This window comes from Staurois parvus, unplaced genomic scaffold (genome assembly GCF_062004578.1).
Source record: "Staurois parvus isolate SC_StPar_1 unplaced genomic scaffold, SC_StPar_1.0 ptg001756l, whole genome shotgun sequence".
In the NCBI taxonomy this organism is placed as follows: Eukaryota; Metazoa; Chordata; class Amphibia; order Anura; family Ranidae; genus Staurois; species Staurois parvus.
Genome location: NW_028319552.1, coordinates 532,890 through 556,340, shown reverse-complemented (window position 1 = coordinate 556,340; position 23,451 = coordinate 532,890). Strand labels below are relative to the sequence as shown.

Sequence of the window (23,451 nt, the reverse complement as noted above, 5' to 3'; positions counted from 1 at the left end):
CATTGGAGGTCAGTTGGAAGAATGCTCCTTACATTGGAGGTCAGTGGGAAGAATGTCCCTTACATTGGTGGTCAGTGGGAAGAATGTCCCTTACATTTGTGGTCAGTGGGAAGAATGCCCCTTACATTGGGGGTCAGTGGGAAGAATGTCCCTTACATTGGTGGTCAGTGGGAAGAATGCCCCTTACATTGGTGGTCAGTGGGAAGAATGTCCCTTACATTGGAGGTCAGTGAGAAGAATGCTCCTGAAACTAGTGTTCAGTGAGAAGAATGTCCCTTACATTGGTGACCAGTGGGAAGAATGTCCCTTACATTGGAGGTCAGTGGGAAGAATGTCCCTTACATTGGAGGTCAGTGGGAAGAATGTCCCTTACATTGGAGGTCAGTGGGAAGAATGTCCCTTACATTGGTGATCAGTGGGAAGAATGTCCCTTACATTGGTGGTCAGTGGGAAGAATGTCCCTTACATTGGTGGTCAGTGGGAAGAATGTCCCTTACATTGGTGGTCAGTGGGAAGAATGCCCCTTACATTGGGGGTCAGTGGGAAGAATGTTCCTTACATTGGTGATCAGTGGGAAGAATGTCCCTTACATTGGAGGTCAGTGGGAAGAATGTCCCTTACATTGGAGGTCAGTGGGAAGAATGTCCCTTACATTGGAGGTCAGTGGGAAGAATGTCCCTTACATTGGAGGTCAGTGGGAAGAATGTCCCTTACATTGGTGGTCAGTGGGAAGAATGCCCCTTACATTGGTGGTCAGTGGGAAGAATGTCCCTTACATTGGAGGTCAGTGGGAAGAATGTCCATCACATTGGAGGTCAGTGGGAAGAATGTCCATCATATTGGAGGTCAGTGGGAAGAATGTCCCTTACATTGGAGGTAAGTTGGAAGAATGCTCCTTACATTAGAGGTCAGTGGGAAGAATGTCCCTTAAATTACAGGTCAGTAGGAAGAATGTTCCTTACATTGGAGGTCAGTGAGAAGAATTCTCCTTACATTGGTGGTCATTGGGAAGAATGCTCCTTACATTGGAGGTCAGTGGGAAGAATGTCCCTTATTTCGGAGGTCAGTGGGAAGAATGTCCCTTACATTAGTGGCCATGGGGAAGAATTTCCATTACATGGGAGGTCGGTGATAAAAATGCTCCTTATATTGGTGGTCAGTGGGAAGAATGTCCCATACATTGGTGGTACGTGGGAAGAATTCTGGCATTGATGGTTAGTCGGGAAAAAAACCCTTTATGTTGGAGGTCAGTGGAAACAATACATAATCATTGGTGGTCAGTGGGAAGACCGTCTTCCTTACATTGGTCATCAATGGGAAAAATGTCCCCTAAATTGGTGGCCAGTGGGTAAATGTTCTTTACATTGGGAAGAGTGCCCTCCTTACAGACAGCTAAAAAAAAACATAAGTGTCACACCAGCGGCTCTGCCAAGTGGAGCTTGCTCCAGAACTATGCAGATGAAAGATTAAGCAGCCACAGCTCAAGGAATCCTTAGCAACTTCTGAAAGAACTCTAGGGATCCTCAGAACGGCTTGTCTAAGGGATGGGCTAGCAAAGAGTAATACTTCCCTATACCTGCAGTCCCATGACAGCCAGTGGTCTGGTCTTTTTCTCACAAGATTTGAAATGTGGGCAGGTACCTCACAACATTCAATGAAGGGCCCGTACCCACAATATCATTAGGGTGGGAAGTGACTGCTGGTCGTGCATTGTATGTGATGACATCCCCCTCACAGATGTCAACAGGACTAATCACCACAACTGGCAGGAATGAAGACAGCAGGATCTGTATTGTTCTGTACTAGCCCATCCCTCTACCAATCTGGTATTCATGGTACTTGATACATATATCATAGGACAATCATGTTTACATCACGTGGTAAACTTATGGTACTATTTCGTTTGATCGATATATATATGTTACATCTTGTTTTGACCCTGATGAAGGAAGATTTGAGTCCCGAAATGTGTTGGTGTTGTCTTCAGACTTTTTATCAAGATCAATAAACTTTTACTGGACTTTGACTCCTATGTTTTTCACCTTGTTGAGACTATTGCAGGGACCATTACGGATATCCCTCTGTATAAAAGAGAGCTATCTTCATTGAACTGGAGGTAAAACATGACTCCCAATTCGGGTACAGTGCTCCTAACATGTCCTCTGTAAAATTAGCTCATCCTCTAGACCAGTGGTGGTCAACTTTCTTAACTGTCTTGTTATAGAGGGCCTCAAGTGTGGCCCCTGACATCACCAAAGGGTGCACAGTAAGTATTTGACATCAGGGACAGCAGACAAACAACAGGACAAGGTCAAAGGCTATGGACAAGATACAATAGGTGTTTAGAGACTATGGAATGCTACAGGACATGGTCAGAGATGATGGCATGCTACAAGAGATGATCAGAGACTGCGAGTATGCTACAGGACATGGTCAGAGACAATGGCATTCTACAAGAGATGATCAGAGACTGCGAGTATGCTACAGGACATGGTCAGAGACAATGGCATTCTACAAGAGATGATCAGAGACTGCGGACATACTACAGGACATGGTCAGAGACGATGGCATGCTACAACAGATGATCAGAGACTGCGGACAAACTACAGAACATGGTCAGAGACGATGGCATGCTACAAGAGATGGTCAGAGACTGCGGACATACTAAGGGACATGGTCAGAGACGATGGCATGCTACAAGAGATGATCAGAGACTGCGGACATACTGCAGGACATGGTCAGAGACGATGGCATGCTACAAGAGATGATCAGAGACTGCGGATATACTACAGGACATGATCAGAGATGATGGCATGCTACAAGAGATTATCAGAGACTGCGGACATACTACAGGACATGGTCAGAGATGATGGCATGCTACAAGAGATGATCAGAGACTGCGGACATACTACAGGACATGGTCAGAGACGATGGCATGCTACAAGAGATGGTCAGAGACTGCGGACATACTAAGGGACATGGTCAGAGATGATGGCATGCTACAAGAGATGATCAGAGACTGCGGACAACCTACAGGACATGGTCAGAGACAATGGCATGCTACAAGAAATGATCAGAGACTGTGGATATACTACAGGACATGGTCAGAGACGATGGCATGCTACAACAGATGATCAGAGACTGCGGACATACTGCAGGACATGGTCAGAGACGATGGCATGCTACAAGAGATGATCAGAGACTGCGGACATACTGCAGGACATGGTCAGAGACGATGGCATGCTACAAGAGATGATCAGAGACTGCGGACATACTACAGGACATGGTCAGAGACGATGGCATGCTACAAGAGATGATCAGAGACTGCGGACATACTGCAGGACATGGTCAGAGATGATGGCATGCTACAAGAGATGATCAGAGACTGCGGACATACTGCAGGACATGGTCAGAGACGATGGCATGCTACAACAGATGATCAGAGACTGCGGACATACTGCAGGACATGGTCAGAGACGATGGCATGCTACAAGAGATGATCAGAGACTGCGGACATACTGCAGGACATGGTCAGAGACGATGGCATGCTACAAGAGATGATCAGAGACTGCGGACATACTGCAGGACATGGTCAGAGACGATGGCATGCTACAAGAGATGATCAGAGACTGCGGACATACTACAGGACATGATCAGAGACGATGGCATGCTACAAGAGATGATCAGAGACTGCGGACAACCTACAGGACATGATCAGAGACGATGGCATGCTACAAGAGATGATCAGAGACTGCGGACATACTGCAGGACATGGTCAGAGACGATGGCATGCTACAAGAGATGATCAGAGACTGCGGACATACTACAGGACATGGTCAGAGACGATGGCATGCTACAAGAGATGATCAGAGACTGCGAGTATGCTACAAGAGACTGTAAAAAGCTGTCATATGCTATAAGAGTTATTGGCCCCCAAGGGCCACACAAAAGTGCCAAAGGGCCGCAGGTTGGGCACCAGGGCTCTAGACAGAACATGCTGTATCCTTCATCATTCGGAAGGGAGGGGGGATGCCTCCTGAAGTCGATGTGTTTTTGGCTTAACATTGCCTATATCTTGAGTGTAGGAAGACAGAAAGCCAACCAGGGCTTATGGTTCGGCACAGTGCTGGTAAGCCAATGATATTTGCGCAGTGGGAGGAGTTTAAGCAGCCTATAGGAGAAGGTGACCCACAAGGAGGACCTCCCAAGAAAGACGCCAGACTGGGATAGCACAAATGGGGTAACTCTCCCACCTATGCTGTCTGGGAGGAATATGTCAATCACAAGCCCAGCCGAACTGAATTCAAATCCTTTGGCAAGCAAAACAATTCACCTATATAAATCTGAGTCATGTATTTAGCAGTTTTCCCAGAGATCCACTGAAATACAAAGAAAGATTGCAGGTCATCAGCCCAAATTAAAGTAACATTACCATTTCATGGGCTGTATAAACGGACAAATGGCTTTTTTATTGTTAATCCTTGGCGTCCTTTAACAAATGAAGGAAGTCAGGTTCCATTCGGATCCCAGCTGGAGCTGTTTAGCTTAATAGATAAGCAGTAATATTGTGTTGTATTAGAATGTAACATCATAAATAAGTGAATGCACTTATACATAATAAATGATACCCAAAATAATGCGGTCATGAATTTAAACACGGGACTCCGTGCCAGTACGGCTCATATACATATTTTAATTTGCAAGATAAATTTAGCACCACAAACTTTCCTTTTTTTTGGTTGGATTTTAAAAACAGAACTCCGTGGCAGTGCGGCTCGTGTACATATTTTGACTTCCATGATAAATTTAATTTACAAACTTTTAATTTTTTTTGTCGCTTGCTGCTAGCGAAACTGAACCCGGGTCATGTATGCCGATTTGGGTAATGGCAGCTTGATGGCTCTGCAGTGATGTTGATTACATTTGTTGTTTTTCACTTTTTTTATAAAATCGCTGTCTGGAATTGATGATCCGGAACTTTCCACTCATTAGTCTTTTTGTCTTAGTTTCATGTTTTGTTTAGTTTCCTTACCATTTTTGTTCTCTCCTATTCTTGGAAGGCTCGCTGATGATCCGTGACATGGTGGCGTTGTGATTCTCCTTGCTGGGTGAATGTGCGTTGGAACTTCGTAATAAATAAAGATAATGTTTAAAAGATGGACTTGTTGTGGATCACTGAGGTTCTAACAAAGCAGCACAAATCAAATGCGTGTCTCCCTCTCCAAGCTGTGTCTGTGGCAGCGTGGGCTGACTCACAAGGCTCTGTAGAAGCCAAATTGTAATGCCAAACGATAAAATATATATGCATTTACAAAAGTCGTTTTCAATATTTTTAAAGCACCAGCTTTTATTAAAATAATAGCAAGCAGGGGCAGACTGACCATTTGGAAACTCGGGCACTGCCCGAGGGCCCGGGGTCAGTAGGGGTCCCCATGAGATGCCCTTGGTACCTTTTTCATAGGCTTTTTTGAGTTTGGGCAAGGACACGGGGCCCCATGATCCCCTATTGCCCGGGGGCCCCATGAGTTGTCAGTCCACCCCTGATAGCAAGTGATCCTGCCATGAACATCCTTGATTGGGGCTTCCTCTTATAGGGTGACAATTCTCTGTCCATATCCCGTGTGCTCCTGCATTGTCTCCATGTCCAGGGGCGGACTGACCATTTGGAAACTCGGGCACTGCCAGAGGGCCCAGGGTCAGTAGGGGGCCCCATGAGATGCCCTTGGTACCTTTTTCATAGGCTTTTTTGAGTTTGGGAAAGGACACAGGGGCCCCATGATCCCCTATTGCCCAGGGGCCCCATGAGTTGTCAGTCCACCTCTGATAGCAAGTGATCCTGCCATGAACATCCTTCATTGGGGCTTCCTCTTATAGGGTGACAATTCTCTGTCCATAGCCCAAGTGTGCTCCTGCATTGTCTCCATGTCCAGGGGCGGACTGACCATTTGGAAACTCGGGCACTGCCCGAGGGCCTGGGGTCAGTAGGGGGCCCCATGAGATGCCCCTGGTACCTTTTTCATAGGCTTTTTTGAGTTTGGGCAAGGACACAGGGGCCCCATGATCCCCTATTGCCCGGGGGCCCCATGAGTTGTCAGTCCACCCCTGATAGCAAGTGATCCTGCGCCATGAACATCCTTGATTGGGGCTTCCTCTTATAGGGTGACAATTCTCTGTCCATATCCCAAGTGTGCTCCTGCATTGTCTTCATGTCCAGGGGCGGACTGACCATTTGGAAACTCGGGCACTGCCCGCGGGCCTGGGGTCAGTAGGGGGCCCCATGAGATGCCCCTGGTACCCTTTTCATAGGCTTTTTTTAGTTTGGGCAAGGACACAGGGGCCCCATGATCCCCTATTGCCCGGGGGCCCCATGAGTTGTCAATCCACCCCTGATAGTAAGTGATCCTGCCATGAACATCCTTGATTGGGGCTTCCTCTTATAGGGTGACAATTCTCTGTCCATATCCCAAGTGTGCTCCTACGTTGTCTCCATGTCTCATTGGAGACTACAAGTGGCCATTACAACACTCCATCAGAAAAGCCATCCTAAAAATGCCATGCAGCCATCGCAGGGGTGCACGTGTCACAATCAGGGGTCAGGCTCAGAGACTAGTAGCTACAGCAGTAGAGAGGTTTCCACTGACCAGCTGGATAAGAATACGGGCAGGTCACCTTGGTGGATGACGTGGGCTCACCCGAGGTGAGGGGTCTAAGCACCTCGTATGAGCTCCTGATGGTGGAGATGGTTTTTGTTGCATGTTAGTACCAGATGGCATACCTCAGGATCACCCCACCAGGAGTAAGCCGGGGTCCAGTAGCAGATATAGCAGGTTTGGATCAAGCAGAAGTGTAGTCAGTAAAAAAGCCAAAGGTCAGTAACAAGTGGTTGCAGATTGGGATCCAGTGGAAGCAAAGTTGAGGAAGAAACCAAAGGCTGATAACGAATGGGAGTAGATATATGGACAGCTGCAGGTACACAAGAGAGCAAGATACTGGCTGAAGATAGCACAATAATCTAGCAAACAGGAAGAGCAAAGGCATTTCTTAAACAGAAAGTTCATTGGTGGAATAGAAAGTTTTGTGTTGTGTGTAGTACCAGACTGCGGACCTCAGGATCGCCCCACCAGGAGCTGAGCAAGATGGGGTACAGTAGCAGATATAGCAGGTTGGGATCAAGCAGAAGTGTGGTCAGTAACAAGTGGTTTCAGGTTGGGATCAAGTGGAGGCAAAGTTGGGGAAGAAACCAAAGGCTGGTAACGAATGGCAGTAGAGATATGGACAGCTGCAGGTACATAAGGGAGCAAGATACTGGCTGAAGATAGCACAATAATCTAGCAAACAGGAATAGCAAAGGCATGGCCTAAATAGAAAATTCTTGGGAGGGACAAAGAGCTCAAGGTTTATCAGAAATAAGGTACAAGGCAAGATTATCCAAGGAATCTTACAGGACGCTGTCCAGCATCTTAGGTGGTTCAGCAAGAACAACCATCTCCGGGCACAGAAGAGATTGTGGGTTTATATTCTGGTTTTGACAATATGTAGACAAGAAAAGGCTGTAGAAGATCAGCAACACGGAGATGTGCCAAGGAATGAAAAAGGGGAAATCAAGTATTTTAACTGAAAAATGTCAATTGCTTATAATACACAGTGCAGTAACAAGCTGAATGTTATTCACTTAGTATTGAAATGTGTGCATCCCTTAATGGCAGTATCTTGAAGAACAGTAGAGAGCAGCTACAAAGCAGCTACAAAAAGGATTATTGGTCCATCAGAGACCAAAGACATGGTGATCATCTAGACAGCCTGGTCTCAGGCATAGTTATACATCACCACAAGACAGAGCTGAACATGTGCAGTATCCTAAATGGAGTTTAGGGTCAATTCAATGTACGAGAGACCATCTTGATGTATCTTAGATTGTTTTTAAAGAAAACTTTGTTAGTATGAGCTTCATGTGGATATTGTTATCTATGTGAGTAAAAGTTAAAAAAAAAAAAAAAAACAGGAAAAGAGGCATTGAGGAAGCCCTCTTGGGATTGGTCATCAAAGAGCAATAGAGGTCTATGCCAACCAACCCCACGTCCATGCCAACCAACACTACGTCTATGCCAACCAACCCTACGTCCATGTCAACCAACCCTACATTCATACCAGCCAACCCTACGTCTATGTCAACCAACCACATGTCCATGCCAAACAACCCCACATCCATGCCAACCAACCCCACGTCCATGCCAACCAACCCCACATTCATGTCAACAAACCCTACATCCATGTCAACCAACCCAACGTTTGTGCCAAACAACCCTATGTTCATGTCAACCAACCCTACATCCATGTCAGACAACTCTATGTCCATGCCAAACAACCCCACGTCCATGCCAAACAACCCCACGTCCATGCCAAACAACCCCACGTCCATGTCAACCAACCCCACGTCCATGTCAACCAACCCCACGTCCATGTCAACCAACCCCACGTCCATGTCAACCAACCCCACGTCCATGTCAACCAACCCCACGTCCATGTCAACCAACCCCACGTCCATGCCAATCAACCCCACGTCCATGCCAATCAACCCCACGTCCATGCCAATCAACCCCACGTCCATGTCAGCCAACCCTAGGTCCATTCCAACCAAGACCACTTCCTTTATGCAGGCACAGCAGCAGCCAGGTGCCAGTAAGGAGAACGCTGTTGGAGATGCTGGTGCTGTTTTCATAAAGTTGGCAGCAGTAGTCACCTCTGACATTACTAGTAAGTCAGAAAGTCTAATTTTAGGCAAACATGTGTACAAATGGAGTTTAGACATTTAGAAACAGATATGTAATGACTCTTCTTACCCGAGGTCCAGTGGGGCCAGGAGGACCTGAATTCCCTTCCAGTCCCCGTATGCCCTAGAAATATGAGAAAAACACTTGAGAAAGTATACATAGGAGCCATTTGGAACAGTATATGTGACGCACACCTATAGGTTTACTTAGTAGCACACCCAGCAATCAGCTTCACGCTTACCATGGGCTCTTTGTTGCCAGATATCTTCTGATTGGCTGATAAGATTTACTGCACAACACAGAACCCAATCTATATTAATATACAGAAAATGGAGCACCTATAGCAAGCAGTCTAAGAAAAGCTTCATACCAAAAGAAGAGTTTACATAGATCTATTTTGATTAAAATTTCCCTTGCATCCATTCACACCTTTTTCCATTTTTTAAACCCTGATGAAAGTGTGTGGGGGGGTGCCATTGCCCCTGAAATGTATTAACTGTTCTTATTTGGTTGAGGAATAAATAATAAAAGACATCCTGGACTGTTTCAACTTTTGGTTCGGCGCTTGTTTTCTGAAGATCCACACTCAGGCCCAGGGACGAACTGACCATTTGGAAACTCGGGCACTGCCCAAGGGCCCAGGGTCAATAGGGGGCTCCACGAGATGCCCCTGGTACCTTTTTCATAGGCTTTTTTGAGTGTGGGCAAGGACACAGGGGCTCCATGATCCCATATTGCCCGGGGGCCCCATGAGTTATCAGTCCGCCCCTGCTCAGGATAATAAATGGACATCTCAGTCGTGCAGATTACACATAGTGAGCGCGGCTATCCCAATGTCATTAAAGTTGAACACATTATTAATCCTTAGGTGATGCAAACTCTTCTTTTAACTCCTTCTTTCCCTTCTTCTCTTAGTTTCTTCTTTGAGTTTGAGTGGTAGGTAATGCAAGTTCTTTTTTTTAACTCCTTCTTTCCCTTCTTCCCTTATCTTCCTTATGTGAGTTTGTAAGAAAGTGACATGAAAGGGTTGGAAGAGTATTTTTTTCTCCTGTACATCCTATGGAGTGTCCCTCCAGGCAGAAGCCATCGCATGAATTAACAAGGGCGAGAAGTGCACCGCCATCTTTTTCTTGTCGCGTTTTTTTTCAGGAATGCAGACGATTTCCAGGCAGTTTTAAAAAACGGGTCCCCGCGTCATTACATAAGCCCTGAACCGCGTGCGGCTACTTTTTATCCGTAGCAAGTTCGCGGCTAAGAATGATTTATTGAGATGCCGACTGCTGTTCTCAGCAGGAAGCCCAATACAAGTGAATATTAAAAGGTCACATTTGTCTGCTAACTCGGAGATGTATAATGAGATGTCAGAGAGTCAGGCTGCGAGCGATGACAATTTGGAAAAGCGCAGGACAGGGGGGGGGGAAGCTTCAAAAAAATAAAAAAAATGTAAAAAAGTCTGTGCCGGTGTCATTAGCGAGAGTGCAGGAATGAGGATCTAGGGGAACATCTGCATTCCTTGTGGACTGGGCTACGTGCCTGCAATGGGGTCCGCTATACAAGAGCAGATACGTATCGGACACCGTTGTCACTCTGGCTGGGTATTGATCTCTTCCGCCGGAGAAACACTTCGATAAGAGTGGCAGCTATTTATAGGTCGCTGCTTGGTAACAGCGCCAAATATATTCTGTGAACATTTTAGCAGGGGAAGAATCTGGGTTCTGGGCACGTTTGGCCACAAGACATCTTCTGAGGCATGAAACAAAGGAAAGAAAATTCACTGATCGTTATAAAAAATTTTTTATCCATTCTGCAAAATGATTGTTTCTGTCTGTGACCCCCCCACTGGGAAATTTTCACTTACTTCCTGTCCCTGTGACACCAGCAGGGGCGGACTGACAACTCATGGGGCCCCCGGGCAATAGGGGATCATGGGGCCCCTGTGTCCTTGCCCAAACTCAAAAGAGCCTATGAAAAAGGTACCAGGGGCATCTCATGGGGCCCCCTACTGACCCCGGGCCCTCGGGCAGTGCCTGAGTTTCCAAATGGTCAGTCCGCCTCTGGACACCAGTTCAAGAAATGGGGAGCGTGGTGGTCACTACAGCATTCAATCAATGTCATAGGCTCTAAGTCTTCCCCACTTTACGAAAAAGGTGTGTAGGGGGGCACAGCCACAGCAGCCCTTGTGTACCAGGTCCAGGCCCCCTGCTGACCCGAGGGGACCTAAGGTTGCCTGTGATTGGCCTCAGTGAAGCTTCATAAGGGGCCCCAGCCCTATCAAAATAATGGTGGCCTAGAGATCCAACTGAAAACTTCAGGGAATGAGAGTGTCCAAGCCCTGTCCACCAGCCTCCAATTGAGGGAGGAGAGGATTAGTGGTGCGGATGCAAGTCTGTGTGTGTTGCTCACTTGTCCAATCACAGCTGGAGCTTCTTTTCTCCTCCTTAGAGAGCTGGGCCCCCAGCTGACAGCAGGAGCTCCTGTGCCCAAATTATCTCCCCTTTCTTGATCTATGGATCCTACTGCTAGCTTTCTTCTGCTAGTACAAGGTATGGCTCATCACATCATAGAGGGTGCTGTGCACTGGGCTACTGCAGACCCCTGCACTGTGTACATTACTTACACCTGAGCCCTGTCCATTACCACTCCTGATCCCTCTTCTCTGTACATTACATACACTTGACCCCTGCACTGTGTACATTACATATTCCTGACCCCTGATGTTTGTACAATACATACACGTGACCCCTGCACTGTGTACATTACATATTCCTGACCCCTGATGTTTGTACAATACATACACGTGACCCCTGCACTGTGAACATTACATACTCCTGGCCTCTGTACTGTGTAGATTACATACTCCTGACCCCTGAAGTGTGTACAATACATACTCTGGACCCCTGCACTGTGAGCATTACATACACCTGATCCTTGTACTCAGTACATGACACCCCCACACTGTGTGCATTACATATTCCTGAACCCTGAATTGTGTACAATACATACACCTGACTTCTGCACTGTGAACATTACACACTCTTGATCCCTGAAGTGTGTACATTGCATACACCTGACTGCTGTACTTGGTACAACACACACACCTGACTCATACACTGCATACATTACATACACCTGACCTCTTCACTGGGTACAATGCACTGTGTATATTGCATACTTTTGACCACTGCACTGTGTACACTACATACACCTGATCCCTGTACTCAGCATATTACACACACCTGACTCCTGAACTGTGAACACTACATACTCCTGACCCCTGCAATGTGTACAATGCATACTCCTGACCCCTGGACTGTGTACACTGCATACTCCTGACCCCTGCGATGTGTACATTGCATACTCCTGACCCCTGGACTGTGTACATTGCATACTCCTGACCCTTGGACTGTGTACGCTGCATACTCCTGATCCCTGTGATGTGTACATTGCATACTCCTGACCCCTGCACTGTGTACACTGCATACTCCTGACCCCTGCACTGTGTACACTGCATACTCCCGACCCCTGCACTGTGTATACTGCATACTTTTGACCACTGCACTCTGTACACTACATACACCTGACCCCTGTACTCAGCATATTACACACACCTGACTCCTGATCTGTGTACACTACATACTACTGACCCATGCACTGTGTACATTGCATACTCCTGACCCCTGCACTGTGTACATTGCATACTCCTGACCCCTGCACTGTGTACATTGCATACTCCTGACCCCTGCACTGTGTACATTGCATACTCCTGACCCCTGCACTGTGTATATTGCATACTCCTGACCTCTTCACTATGTACATTAAATACATCTGACCCCTGTGCTCAGCACATTATACACTCCTAACTTCTGCACTGTGTACACCACATGCTCCTGGCCCCTGCGCTGTTTACTGTGTATATTTCATACTCCTTACCCCTGCACGGTGTATATAGCATACTCCTGACCCCTGCACTGTGTACATTAAATACCCCTGACCCCTGTGCTCAGCACATTATACACACCTGACTTCTGCACTGTGTACACCACATGCTCCTGACCCCTTTTGGCACACAGTTCGCAGCCGCATATCCTGGGGATGTCTCCTCAGCTTGGATGGACACAGACCACAGTCAGGCCCTAACCATTCCCTGCTCCACCTAAAATGAAATATCTCTGCTGCTGGGGCAGCCATTGCTCAGCTCCTTCTGAAAATGCCTGGTGCCTGGCTGTGTCGGTACTGTTGAGCTCTGGAACGAGTGTGCAGATCAGAAAGTCAGAGCTCTCGATCCGTCATCTATGGTACCGCCCAGCCGCCGGCGGGGATATCGAGGACAGACCAGAAAACGGCATGTCAGGGAATGAAGTGTAACCACACCTAATAAATAGAAGCACTGTATCTATACATAGAGGGATCTATACATAGAGGGAGGTGTGAACGTCACCCCACACCCACAGATTTATATCCCATCACAGCTCAGCTCACACATACATCCACACCTTCTACTAATGGACCAACACTCCTACCTTGGGTCCCATGGTCCCATCCTTTCCTGCCTTCCCCTCGGGGCCCGGGAGACCCTAAGTAACAGAGAGTATGATTAGGGCTGCAACAAGACAGCAAGATCAAAGAACAGCAATCAGAATCAAAGCAGATTACAATTTTCCTACATTTTGGAACCATCGTCATCTTGATTACTTAAAGTGTTACTGAACCCACGACAGTACAATCAGTCTGTAGATGCAGTACAGCATGCTTGTTATACTCACTGTGGAACCCAAGGGGTTAATCCTCTGCATTGTGTGAAAAGGCTGTTTGATCCTGTCTTCTCTGCCCCTCCTCTTGTTCAAATGTCCACGCTGATAAGACAGACTGAGCCTGTAGCCCTTCTGCACATTCTCAGTTTAGTATGTATTGCTAGAGAGGTTTTTTTTTTTCTTGGGAGAGTTCATGTGATCAGCACAGGGCCAATCAGCACTGTCCAGACAGAGGTCAGGGGTTCTGCATTCTCCTAGAGCAGAAAGAAAACTCCTCCTAAAAGCTTTAACCAGTGCACTGCTGAAGTCACAAGACTGCTATATACTGCTGATGAGGAAACGTACTTAGCAGTTTATATTTACTAAAATAATTGCATTTCCATGTTCTATGTATTGTGGGGGACCAGATATAGTGAATGCAGGGTCCGGGGAGAGCGCATATAGTGAATACAGGGTCTGGAGAGAGCAAATATAGTGAATGCAGGGTCCGGGGAGACCGGATATAGTGAATGCAGGGTCCAGGGGAGACCAGATATAGTGAATGCAGGGTCCGGGGAGAGCAGATATAGTGAATGCAGGGTCCTGGGAGACTGGATATAGTGAATGCAGGGTCCGGGGAGAACAGATATAGTGAATGCAGGGTCCTGGGAGACCGGATATAGTGAATGCAGGGTCCGGGGAGAGCGCATATAGTGAATACAGGGTCCGGGGAGAGCGCATATAGTGAATGCAGGGTCTGGAGAGAGCAAATATAGTGAATGCAGGGTCCGGGGAGACCGGATATAGTGAATGCAGGGTCCAGGGGAGACCAGATATAGTGAATGCAGGGTCCGGGGAGAGCAGATATAGTGAATGCAGGGTCCTGGGAGACTGGATATAGTGAATGCAGGGTCCGGGGAGAACAGATATAGTGAATGCAGGGTCCTGGGAGACCGGATATAGTGAATGCGGGGTCCGGGGAGAACAGATATAGTGAATGCAGGGTCCTGGGAGACCGGATATAGTGAATGCAGGGTCTGGGGAGAACAGATATAGTGAATGCTGGGTTCAGGGAGAGCAGATATAGTGAATGCGGGGTCTGGGAGACCGAATATAGTGAATGCAGGGTCTGGGAGACAAGATATAGTGAATGCAGGGTCCGGGGAGACCAGATATAGTGAATGCAGGGTCCGAGGAGACCGGATATAGTGAATGCAGGGTCCAGGGAAAGCAGATATAGTGAATGCAGGGTCTGGGGAGACCAGATATAGTGAATGCAGGGTCCGGAGAGACCAGATATAGTGAATGCAGGGTCCGGAGAGACCAGATATAGTGAATGCAGGGTCCAGAGAGACCAGATATAGTGAATGCAGGGTCCGGGGAGACCAGATATAGTGAATGCAGGGTCCGGGGAGACCAGATATAGTGAATGCAGGGTGCGGTGAGACCAGATATAGTGAATGCGGGGTCCGGGGAGACCAGATATAGTGAATGCGAGGTCCGGGGAGACCGGATATAGTGAATGCGGGGTCCGAGGAGACCGGATATAGCGAATGCAGGGTCCAGGGAAAGCAGATATAGTGAATGCAGGGTCTGGGGAGACCAGATATAGTGAATGCGGGGTCTGGGGAGAACAGATATAGTGAATGCAGGGTCCAGGGAGACCGGATATAGTGAATGCAGGGTCCGGGGAGAACAGATATAGTGAATGCTGGGTTCAGGGAGAGCAGATATAGTGAATGCGGGGTCTGGGAGACCGAATATAGTGAATGCAGGGTCTGGGAGACAAGATACAGTGAATGCAGGGTCCGGGGAAACCGAATACAGTGAATGCAGGGTCCGGGGAGACCAGATATAGTGAATGCAGGGTCCGAGGAGACCGGATATAGTGAATGCAGGGTCCAGGGAAAGCAGATATAGTGAATGCAGGGTCTGGGGAGACCAGATATAGTGAATGCAGGGTCCGGGGAGACCAGATATAGTGAATGCAGGGTCCGGGGAGACCAGATATAGTGAATGCAGGGTCCGGGGAGACCAGATATAGTGAATGCGGGGTCCGGGGAGAGCAGATATAGTGAATGCAGGGTCCGGGGAGACCAGATATAGTGAATGCAGGGTTTGGGGGACCGGATATAGTGAATGCTGGGTCCTGAGAGACCGAATATAGTGAATGCAGGGTCCGGGGAGACCGGATATAGTGAATGCAGGGTCCGGGGTTTAGTAATACTTTAATAGTAGGTCAATGACCTGGAACAAGCAGGCAGACAGGGAAGTCAAGATCCCTAACCCATCTGTTAAGCAGGATCTGCAATAGAAGGGGGTTTACATTCACCTGTCCCTTCAAACTTCACTCCAGCAGAACATAATGCCTAGTCCCCCTGCTCTATGCTGTGGTTCCTCTCACTTGCCCTTACAACAGTGGTGACATAGAAGACAGCGGAAGGAACCACAGCATGCAGCGGGGGACACAGGCCCCTGACACTCCTGGAAGTGTCAAATTTAAAAGGTATAAATGCAGCTGTAGCTCTTGAGGTGGGAGGCAGGACAGGTAAGTACCTACCCTCTTCTACTGCAGGTCCGGCTTAGCTGCACTTTTTACACAGCTACAGAGTCGCTTGAAGAATGGCAGTGAGAAATCAACAGCTGCAGCTTGCATGTTTTCATCTTATCCGATTCCTTTTCAGAAAAATACGTCATCATTCAGCTTAAACAGACCTTGCAACAGAAAAGACTGGCCCTGTAAAAGAGGAGGCACCGTACCCACCTTCCTGAGGACCCTTGAAATGTCGCAGTCCTCCAGCCACAGTGGGTAATCAGCCAGGGGTCAGCTGGGTTGAATGCCTGCACCCCTGCCACACGCAATGGTTCAAATTGATAGGTCATATATTGAATACCTGCATCTCCAGCCACGTGTAATGGTTCAACCTCCTGGCTACAATATTGAATACCTGCACCCCTGCCACAAATAATGGTTCAAACTGATGGGTAATATAGGGAATACCTGCATCTCCAGCCACGTGTAATGGTTCAACCTCCTGGCTTAAATATTGAATACCTGCACCCCTGCCACAAGCAATGGTATAAACTGATGGGTAATACAGTGAATACCTGGATCTCCAGCCACATGTAATGGTTCAACCTCCTGGCTGCAATATTGAATACCTGCACCCCTGCCACAAGCAATGGTATAAACTGATGGGTAATGTAGTGAATACCTGCATCTCCAGCCACGTGTAATGGTTCAACCTCCTGGCTACAATATTGAACACCTGCACCCCTGCCACAAATAATGGTTCAAACTGATGGGTAATATTATGAATACCTGGATCTTTAGCCACTCTTACTCTTAGGGGTGTATTTCTAAAAAATAAATAAGAATGCATAACTTTTTATCCAGCAAAACTGCTGGTTCATCCTTTGTGTGCAAATGGGACAAAATCGAATGTTCTCCTTCTATTTCCTCCACGGGTTGAATGTTATTCATTCATAGAGTGGGTCTGGGAAAATACCACATTACGGCCGCTAGATGGAGTTGAGGAGCATCCTTTTTCCTATGATCCTCAGCTCCATCTACTGGCCACAATGTGGTATTTTCCTGGAAACACTCCACTTTTTATTTTTTAATATTTGACCTGTAAAGGAAATAGAAGAACATGTGATTGTGCCCCACAGAACCAATGTAGCGTCAAATTCACTGGATGAGGAGCTCTGCATATTTTTTTTTAAAATACACCCCCCAGTGTTTAGTCACTACTACTGATTTTAGTAGCATGAGTGAACTACTACAAATCCCCCCCGGTAGCTCTAGTCAAAGTATCACAGTATGGTGTGGAAGGAATACATTCCAATGCCCAGGTTGAAGGCAGCATCACCCGACGTTCAGAGCTCCCAGCTCAAGGATGCCACTTCTCGTCCAACATCGGTCACGTGACCATCAGCACGTCATTGTGCACACAGCCATGGAAAGACATTCCATTCTTTTACCTGTAGTCCTGGACTTCCAATGTCACCCTTTTCACCCTTCATCCCTGGGGGTCCCTAAAACATGAGAAGACACCAATAAATAAATGCCACCCAGATACCACGACTCAGGAGATCCTAACAAAGAAGGGACGACATCTGAAGGACACCTCCCCCATAATCCTCTAGTCTAATCCTGTTTTCATCCATCATCTAATACGCTAATAAAAAGGACTTTTTTGATGAATATATTAAAGTATTTAAACCCAATCAGCAAAATCTCATAAAAGCTTTCACATATTAATATCATCTCCTAAGTTGTTTTTTTATTAATAAATCTGCAGCTTTCATTAAGCCGTTTCTAAACCCAAGGAGGAAAATTTAATACATTGTAGCTTGCCAGGCGATGGGAGTCCTAAGATGTCCTTAAGCTGGCTATACACTCATAGAATTTCATTCCAAATTCCTCAATTTAAGAACGTTTTTTGACTTTCTAATCATAAAGCTGGTTGTGCACTAGAAGATTTTCAAATGTGTGTATGAACATTCCCAGTACATTCGATGTGGATTTTAACATTCGAGTTTCGAACAAATGGACTTTACTGAATGAAAACCACTTTCATTGATAGATATTCGTTCGCTTGAGGAAAAATGTCCACCCTGTCCCCCGTCTTAATAGCATCCCCTACCTGGAAATGCAAAATTACGTGTGTGTGTATATATATATATATATAGAGATATATATATATATATATATATATACACACACACACACACACACACACAGGGGTGGACTGACCATGGGGCCCCGGGGACAGTAGGGGTACCCATGAGATGCCCCTGGTACCTTTTTCATAGGCTTTTTTGAGCTTGGGCAAGGACACAGGGGCCCCATGATCCCCTATTGAGGGCCCGGGGTCAGTAGGGGGCCCCACGAGATGCCCCTGGTACCTTTTTCATAGGCTTTTTTGAGTTTGGGCAAGGACACAGGGGCCCCATGATCCCCTATTGAGGGCCCGGGGTCAGTAGGGGGCCCCATGAGATGCCCCTGGTACCTTTTTCATAGGCTTTTTTGAGTTTGGGCAAGGACACAGGGGCCCCATGATCCCCTATTGCCCGGGGGCCCCATGAGTTGTCAGTCCGCCCCTGGCCTTGTATCGGAAGGAGCTCACTGGTGCCCCCATCCATATAGCAGACCTCTGCGCCCAGGGCAGCCGCCCCTCCAGCTCCGGTATATATACACACTTAATTCTGCAGTATGTCTGCTATAGGGCGGTCCTTAAGCGGTTAAAAAAGCACCGCGTTTTTGCTTGTTGCGGGAAAGCATGCGTTCCCACAATGCAACAAGAGTGGGCAAAGCCTAACAACACTTCCTGTCCTAGGGTGACAGCGCATTCTTATTGAACTCGATGGAGGAACAGTGTTGTCACCCGAGGACCGGAAGTGTGTTTTCATTATAGAACTCCTCTGTCATATCATAAAGTAGGTGTTCTGTAGTCAGAGGAGGGATTGAGCCAACCTTTTGTCCTCTCCCAACATCTCACACTGGGAATCGAAGATAGCCAACAAGGACCCTAAAAAAAAAAAAAAAAAATTTAAAAAAAGGTCACTGTACCATTGGACCGGTAACCGTCATCCCGCGAAGGCCAGGGGAGCCCGTGCGTCCGCCGCTACCATCTGGACCCACCTGTCCGGACACGCCTTGTTCTCCCTAAAAAAAAAAAAGAAAAAACACAAATCCTAGAGAACTCTAGAGATGTTGGGAGAGTCAGAAATATCCTGAATTATACTGATATTCCTGTTTACCATTTCATCAGCATCCCATGGCAGCTCTGCAATCCCGCTGATTGCATCAATTCGCAGTTCTCTCCCCAAAGTGGCAAGCGTTGATTTGCAGCAGGTGGGAGAGGAAGAGATGGTCTCGGCAAAGTCCCTGAGCGCAGACCCCCGCGCAGCAAGAAGCGTGATAAGAGAGATAAAAATACCTCCGTGGTGCGCCACAAATACCTGAGAACGCAGCCGCGTCTGCGAGCCGCAGCAGTCCTGTTATTGTGCGTGTTTGGAGTGCAATTTGGCAGAACTACCGCCCATGGAGAGTTACTCTACCACGTTCCTCGGCACCAGCTGTGATCAACCTTCTAATCACTTAACTACGAGTCTGCGATCCCCCTTCATTACCAGGCCATGTTTTAGTGCCACATTAACAGGCACATGGCTTTTTTGGTGGTATTTGACAACCATTGGGCGTTTTATTTTTTACTAAGACCAGAAATTCGGGATTGCTTACAATTACATTTCATTTCCTTACTTTAAAAAAAAAAAAACCTGAAAAAAAAGTATTTTGCAAATACTGGTGGTCAGAGGCACTTCCCCCTCCAAAAACAAATCATACAATTATTGGTGGCTATTAGCACTTTAAACCTCCCCAAAAAACAAATACCAATACTGGTGGTCAGAGGCACTTTAACCCACCCCACCTCCCCAGAACACCACCATCTTTAAACCTTCCCCTCCAAAAACAAATCATACAATTATTGGTGGCTATTAGCGCTTTAAACCTCCCCAAAAAACAAATCCAAATACTGGTGGTCAGAGACACTTTAACCCCAACCCCATAATCTTAGAAAAAACTCACAATGATTGGAGGTCATTGTCACTTTAAACCACCCAAAAAAGAATCTTACAACTACTGATGGTCAGAGGCACTTTATTCCCCTCCCCCCACCCCACCACCACTATTAAAAAAAGTAATAAAAAATTCTCACAATCATTGGTTGTCAGTGGCATGTTCAACCTTCCCCCTCCAAAAACAAATCATTCAATTATTGGTGGCTATTAGCACTTTAAATCTCCCCAAAAAACAAATACAAATACTGGTGGTCAGAGGCACTTTATCCCACCTCCCCAGAACACCACCATCTTTAAACCTTCCCCTCCAAAAACAAAATCATACAATTATTGGTGGCTATTAGCACTTTAAACCTCCCCAAAAAAACAAATACAAATACTGGTGGTCAGAGACACTTTAACCCCAACCCCCATAATCTTAGAAAAAACTCACAATGATTGGAGGTCATTGGCACTTTAAACCACCCAAAAAAAGAATCTTACAACTACTGATGGTCAGAGGCACTTTATCCAACCCCCAACCCCACCACCACTATAGAAAAAAAAAATCTCACAATCATTGGTTGTCAGTGGCATGTTAAACCTTCCCCCTCCAAAAACAAATCATACAATTATTGGTGGCTATTAGCACTTTAAACCTCCCCAAAAAACAAATACAAATACTGATGGTCAGAGGCACTTTACCCCCCCCCCCCAGAACACCACCATCTTTAAACCTTCCCCTCAAAAAAACAAATCTTACAATGAGTGGTGGCCAGTGGCACTTTAATCCTCCCAAAAAACAAATACTGGTGGTCGGAGACACTTTAACCCACCCCACCTCCCCAGAACACCACCATCTTTAAACCTTCCCATCCAAAAACAAATCATACAATTATTGGTGGCTATTAGCACTTTAAACCTCCCCAAAAAAACAAATACAAATACTGGTGGTCAGAGACACTTTAACCCCAACCCCCATAATCTTAGAAAAAACTCACAATGATTGGAGGTCATTGGCACTTTAAACCACCCAAAAAAAGAATCTTACAACTACTGATGGTCAGAGGCACTTTATCCAACCCCCAACCCCACCACCACTATGGAAAAAAAAAATCTCACAATCATTGGTTGTCAGAGGCATGTTAAACCTTCCCCTCCAAAAACAAATCCTACAATTATTCATGGCTATTAGCACTTGAATAATTGTAGGATTTGTTTTTGGAGGCTATTAGCACTTTAAACCTTCCCAAAAAACAAATACAAATACTGGTGGTCAGAGGCACTTCACCCCACCCCACCTCCCCAGAACACCACCATCTTTAAACCTTCCCCTCCAAAAAACAAATCTTACAATGAGTGGTGGCCAGTGGCACTTTAATCCTCCCAAAAAACAAATACTGGTGGTCAGAGGCACTTTATCCAACCTCACCTTCCCATCCAAAAACAAATCATACAATTATTGGTGGCTATTAGCAATTTAAACCTCATCAAAAAAACAAATACAAATACTGGTGGTCAGAGGCACTTTATCCCCAACCCCCATAATCTTAGAAAAAAAACTCACAATGATTGGAGGTCATTGGCACTTTAAACCACCCAAAAAAAGAATCTTACAACTACTGATGGTCAGAGGCACTTTATCCAACCCCCAACCCCACCACCACTATGGAAAAAAAAAATCTCACAATCATTGGTTGTCAGAGGCATGTTAAACCTTCCCCTCCAAAAACAAATCCTACAATTATTCATGGCTATTAGCACTTGAATAATTGTAGGATTTGTTTTTGGAGGCTATTAGCACTTTAAACCTCCCCAAAAAACAAATACAAATACTGGTGGTCAGAGGCACTTCACCCCACCCCACCTCCCCAGAACACCACCATCTTTAAACCTTCCCCTCCAAAAAACAAATCTTACAATGAGTGGTGGCCAGTGGCACTTTAATCCTCCCAAAAAACAAATACTGGTGGTCAGAGGCACTTTATCCAACCTCACCTTCCCATCCAAAAACAAATCATACAATTATTGGTGGCTATTAGCAATTTAAACCTCATCAAAAAAACAAATACAAATACTGGTGGTCAGAGGCACTTTATCCCCAACCCCCATAATCTTAGACAAAAAACTCACAATGATTGGAGGTCATTGGCACTTTAAACCACCCAAAAAAAGAATCTTACAACTACTGATGGTCAGAGGCACTTTATCCCCCCACGCCACCACTACTATTAAAAAAGCAATACAAATCTCGCAATCACTGGTTGTCAGTGGCATGTTAAACCTTCCCCCTCCAAAAACAAATCCTACAATTATTGGTGGCTATTAGCACTTTAAACCTCACCCAAAAAAACAAATACAAATACTGGTGGTCAGAGGCACTTTAGCTACCCGTGGGTCCCACAACAAAAGAGACTCAGAACCCAGAGGTGGCTTATGTGTTAGAAGACCCCCTTTCCTTCAAAAATGAGTAATTCCTAACAATATGATATGCTTGGCACAAAACACTAGTACATACCACTGGTCCTGGCTCGCCCTGCTCTCCTTTGGACCCTCGAGGTCCTGGTGGCCCCTGCAAGTAGAAATAATAAAGAATTATTTAAAAAACACCCACGCATGGATATCACAAAAATAGCAGCTCACGCAATCTGTTTGGCAAAGAAATCCAAATAACTGACATAAAATAAAGTGATTAATTTGCAAAATAATAATGATAAAAGCAAACAATCAAAGTATAAAATATTTGAGTCCAAAGTGGAATATGAACACCTCAACTGTGCCCAAGAAAATGAACGTGAATATAGGGCATCCACAGCATCACGCGGGAATACACAGAGCCTCTTACCAGAGTATATTGATCCTCAAATTATAGAGTGGCTAAACAACAACAGTAAAGTATACATTCCAGATCACACAGCTTCCAACAGGAATAATCCCCCACAGGCTCATCTGGACTGCTTAGCATTTACTCCGCGTGATCCCAAAAAGATGTCCAGCTTCCATGTAAATCACTCACATAGAAGGCAAGCATGACAGCCTCACGGTGTAGTCTTTCGCTAAAGCTTTCATAAAAAATACTAAAACACACTCACAATAACAACCAAGTAAATCACCAGTCACAGCATTGTAGTGTGATGACGTCACACATCCCGTAACTCAACCCATACGCATTTCGTCATTTAGTGACGTTGTCAGAGGCTATGACGGTGTCACCTTTATTCAAGTTCCTTTTCTTGGACACAGTTGAGGTGTTTATATTTCACCTTGGGACTCAAATATTAGGACATTTTATACTTTTACCATTATTATTTTGTAAGCGCTTCACTTTTTTGCTTTTAGCATTATTCTGTTGCAAGGCGTAAGCAATAACTGGGTCTTCTATC

At 46.0% G+C, this 23,451-nt stretch overlaps 1 protein-coding gene across 2 annotated transcripts in view; it reads right to left on the bottom strand.

Moving 5' to 3' along the window:
• The window catches only part of COL20A1 (collagen type XX alpha 1 chain), a 146,940-nt gene that overhangs the window by 13,304 nt on the left and 110,185 nt on the right, over positions 1 to 23,451 (bottom strand). For both annotated transcript variants that reach the window (XR_016308755.1, XM_089663720.1), the window contains exons 27-31: positions 22,587 to 22,640; positions 19,077 to 19,172; positions 17,486 to 17,539; positions 13,292 to 13,345; positions 8,841 to 8,894 (exon numbers count right to left, since the gene is read on the bottom strand). Coding sequence is in view for 1 of the 2 variants with exons in the window: in XM_089663720.1 (XP_089519846.1) it covers positions 8,841 to 8,894; positions 13,292 to 13,345; positions 17,486 to 17,539; positions 19,077 to 19,172; positions 22,587 to 22,640 (312 nt within the window). In the remaining variant the exon portion in view is untranslated. The remainder of the gene's footprint in view (positions 1 to 8,840; positions 8,895 to 13,291; positions 13,346 to 17,485; positions 17,540 to 19,076; positions 19,173 to 22,586; positions 22,641 to 23,451) is intronic.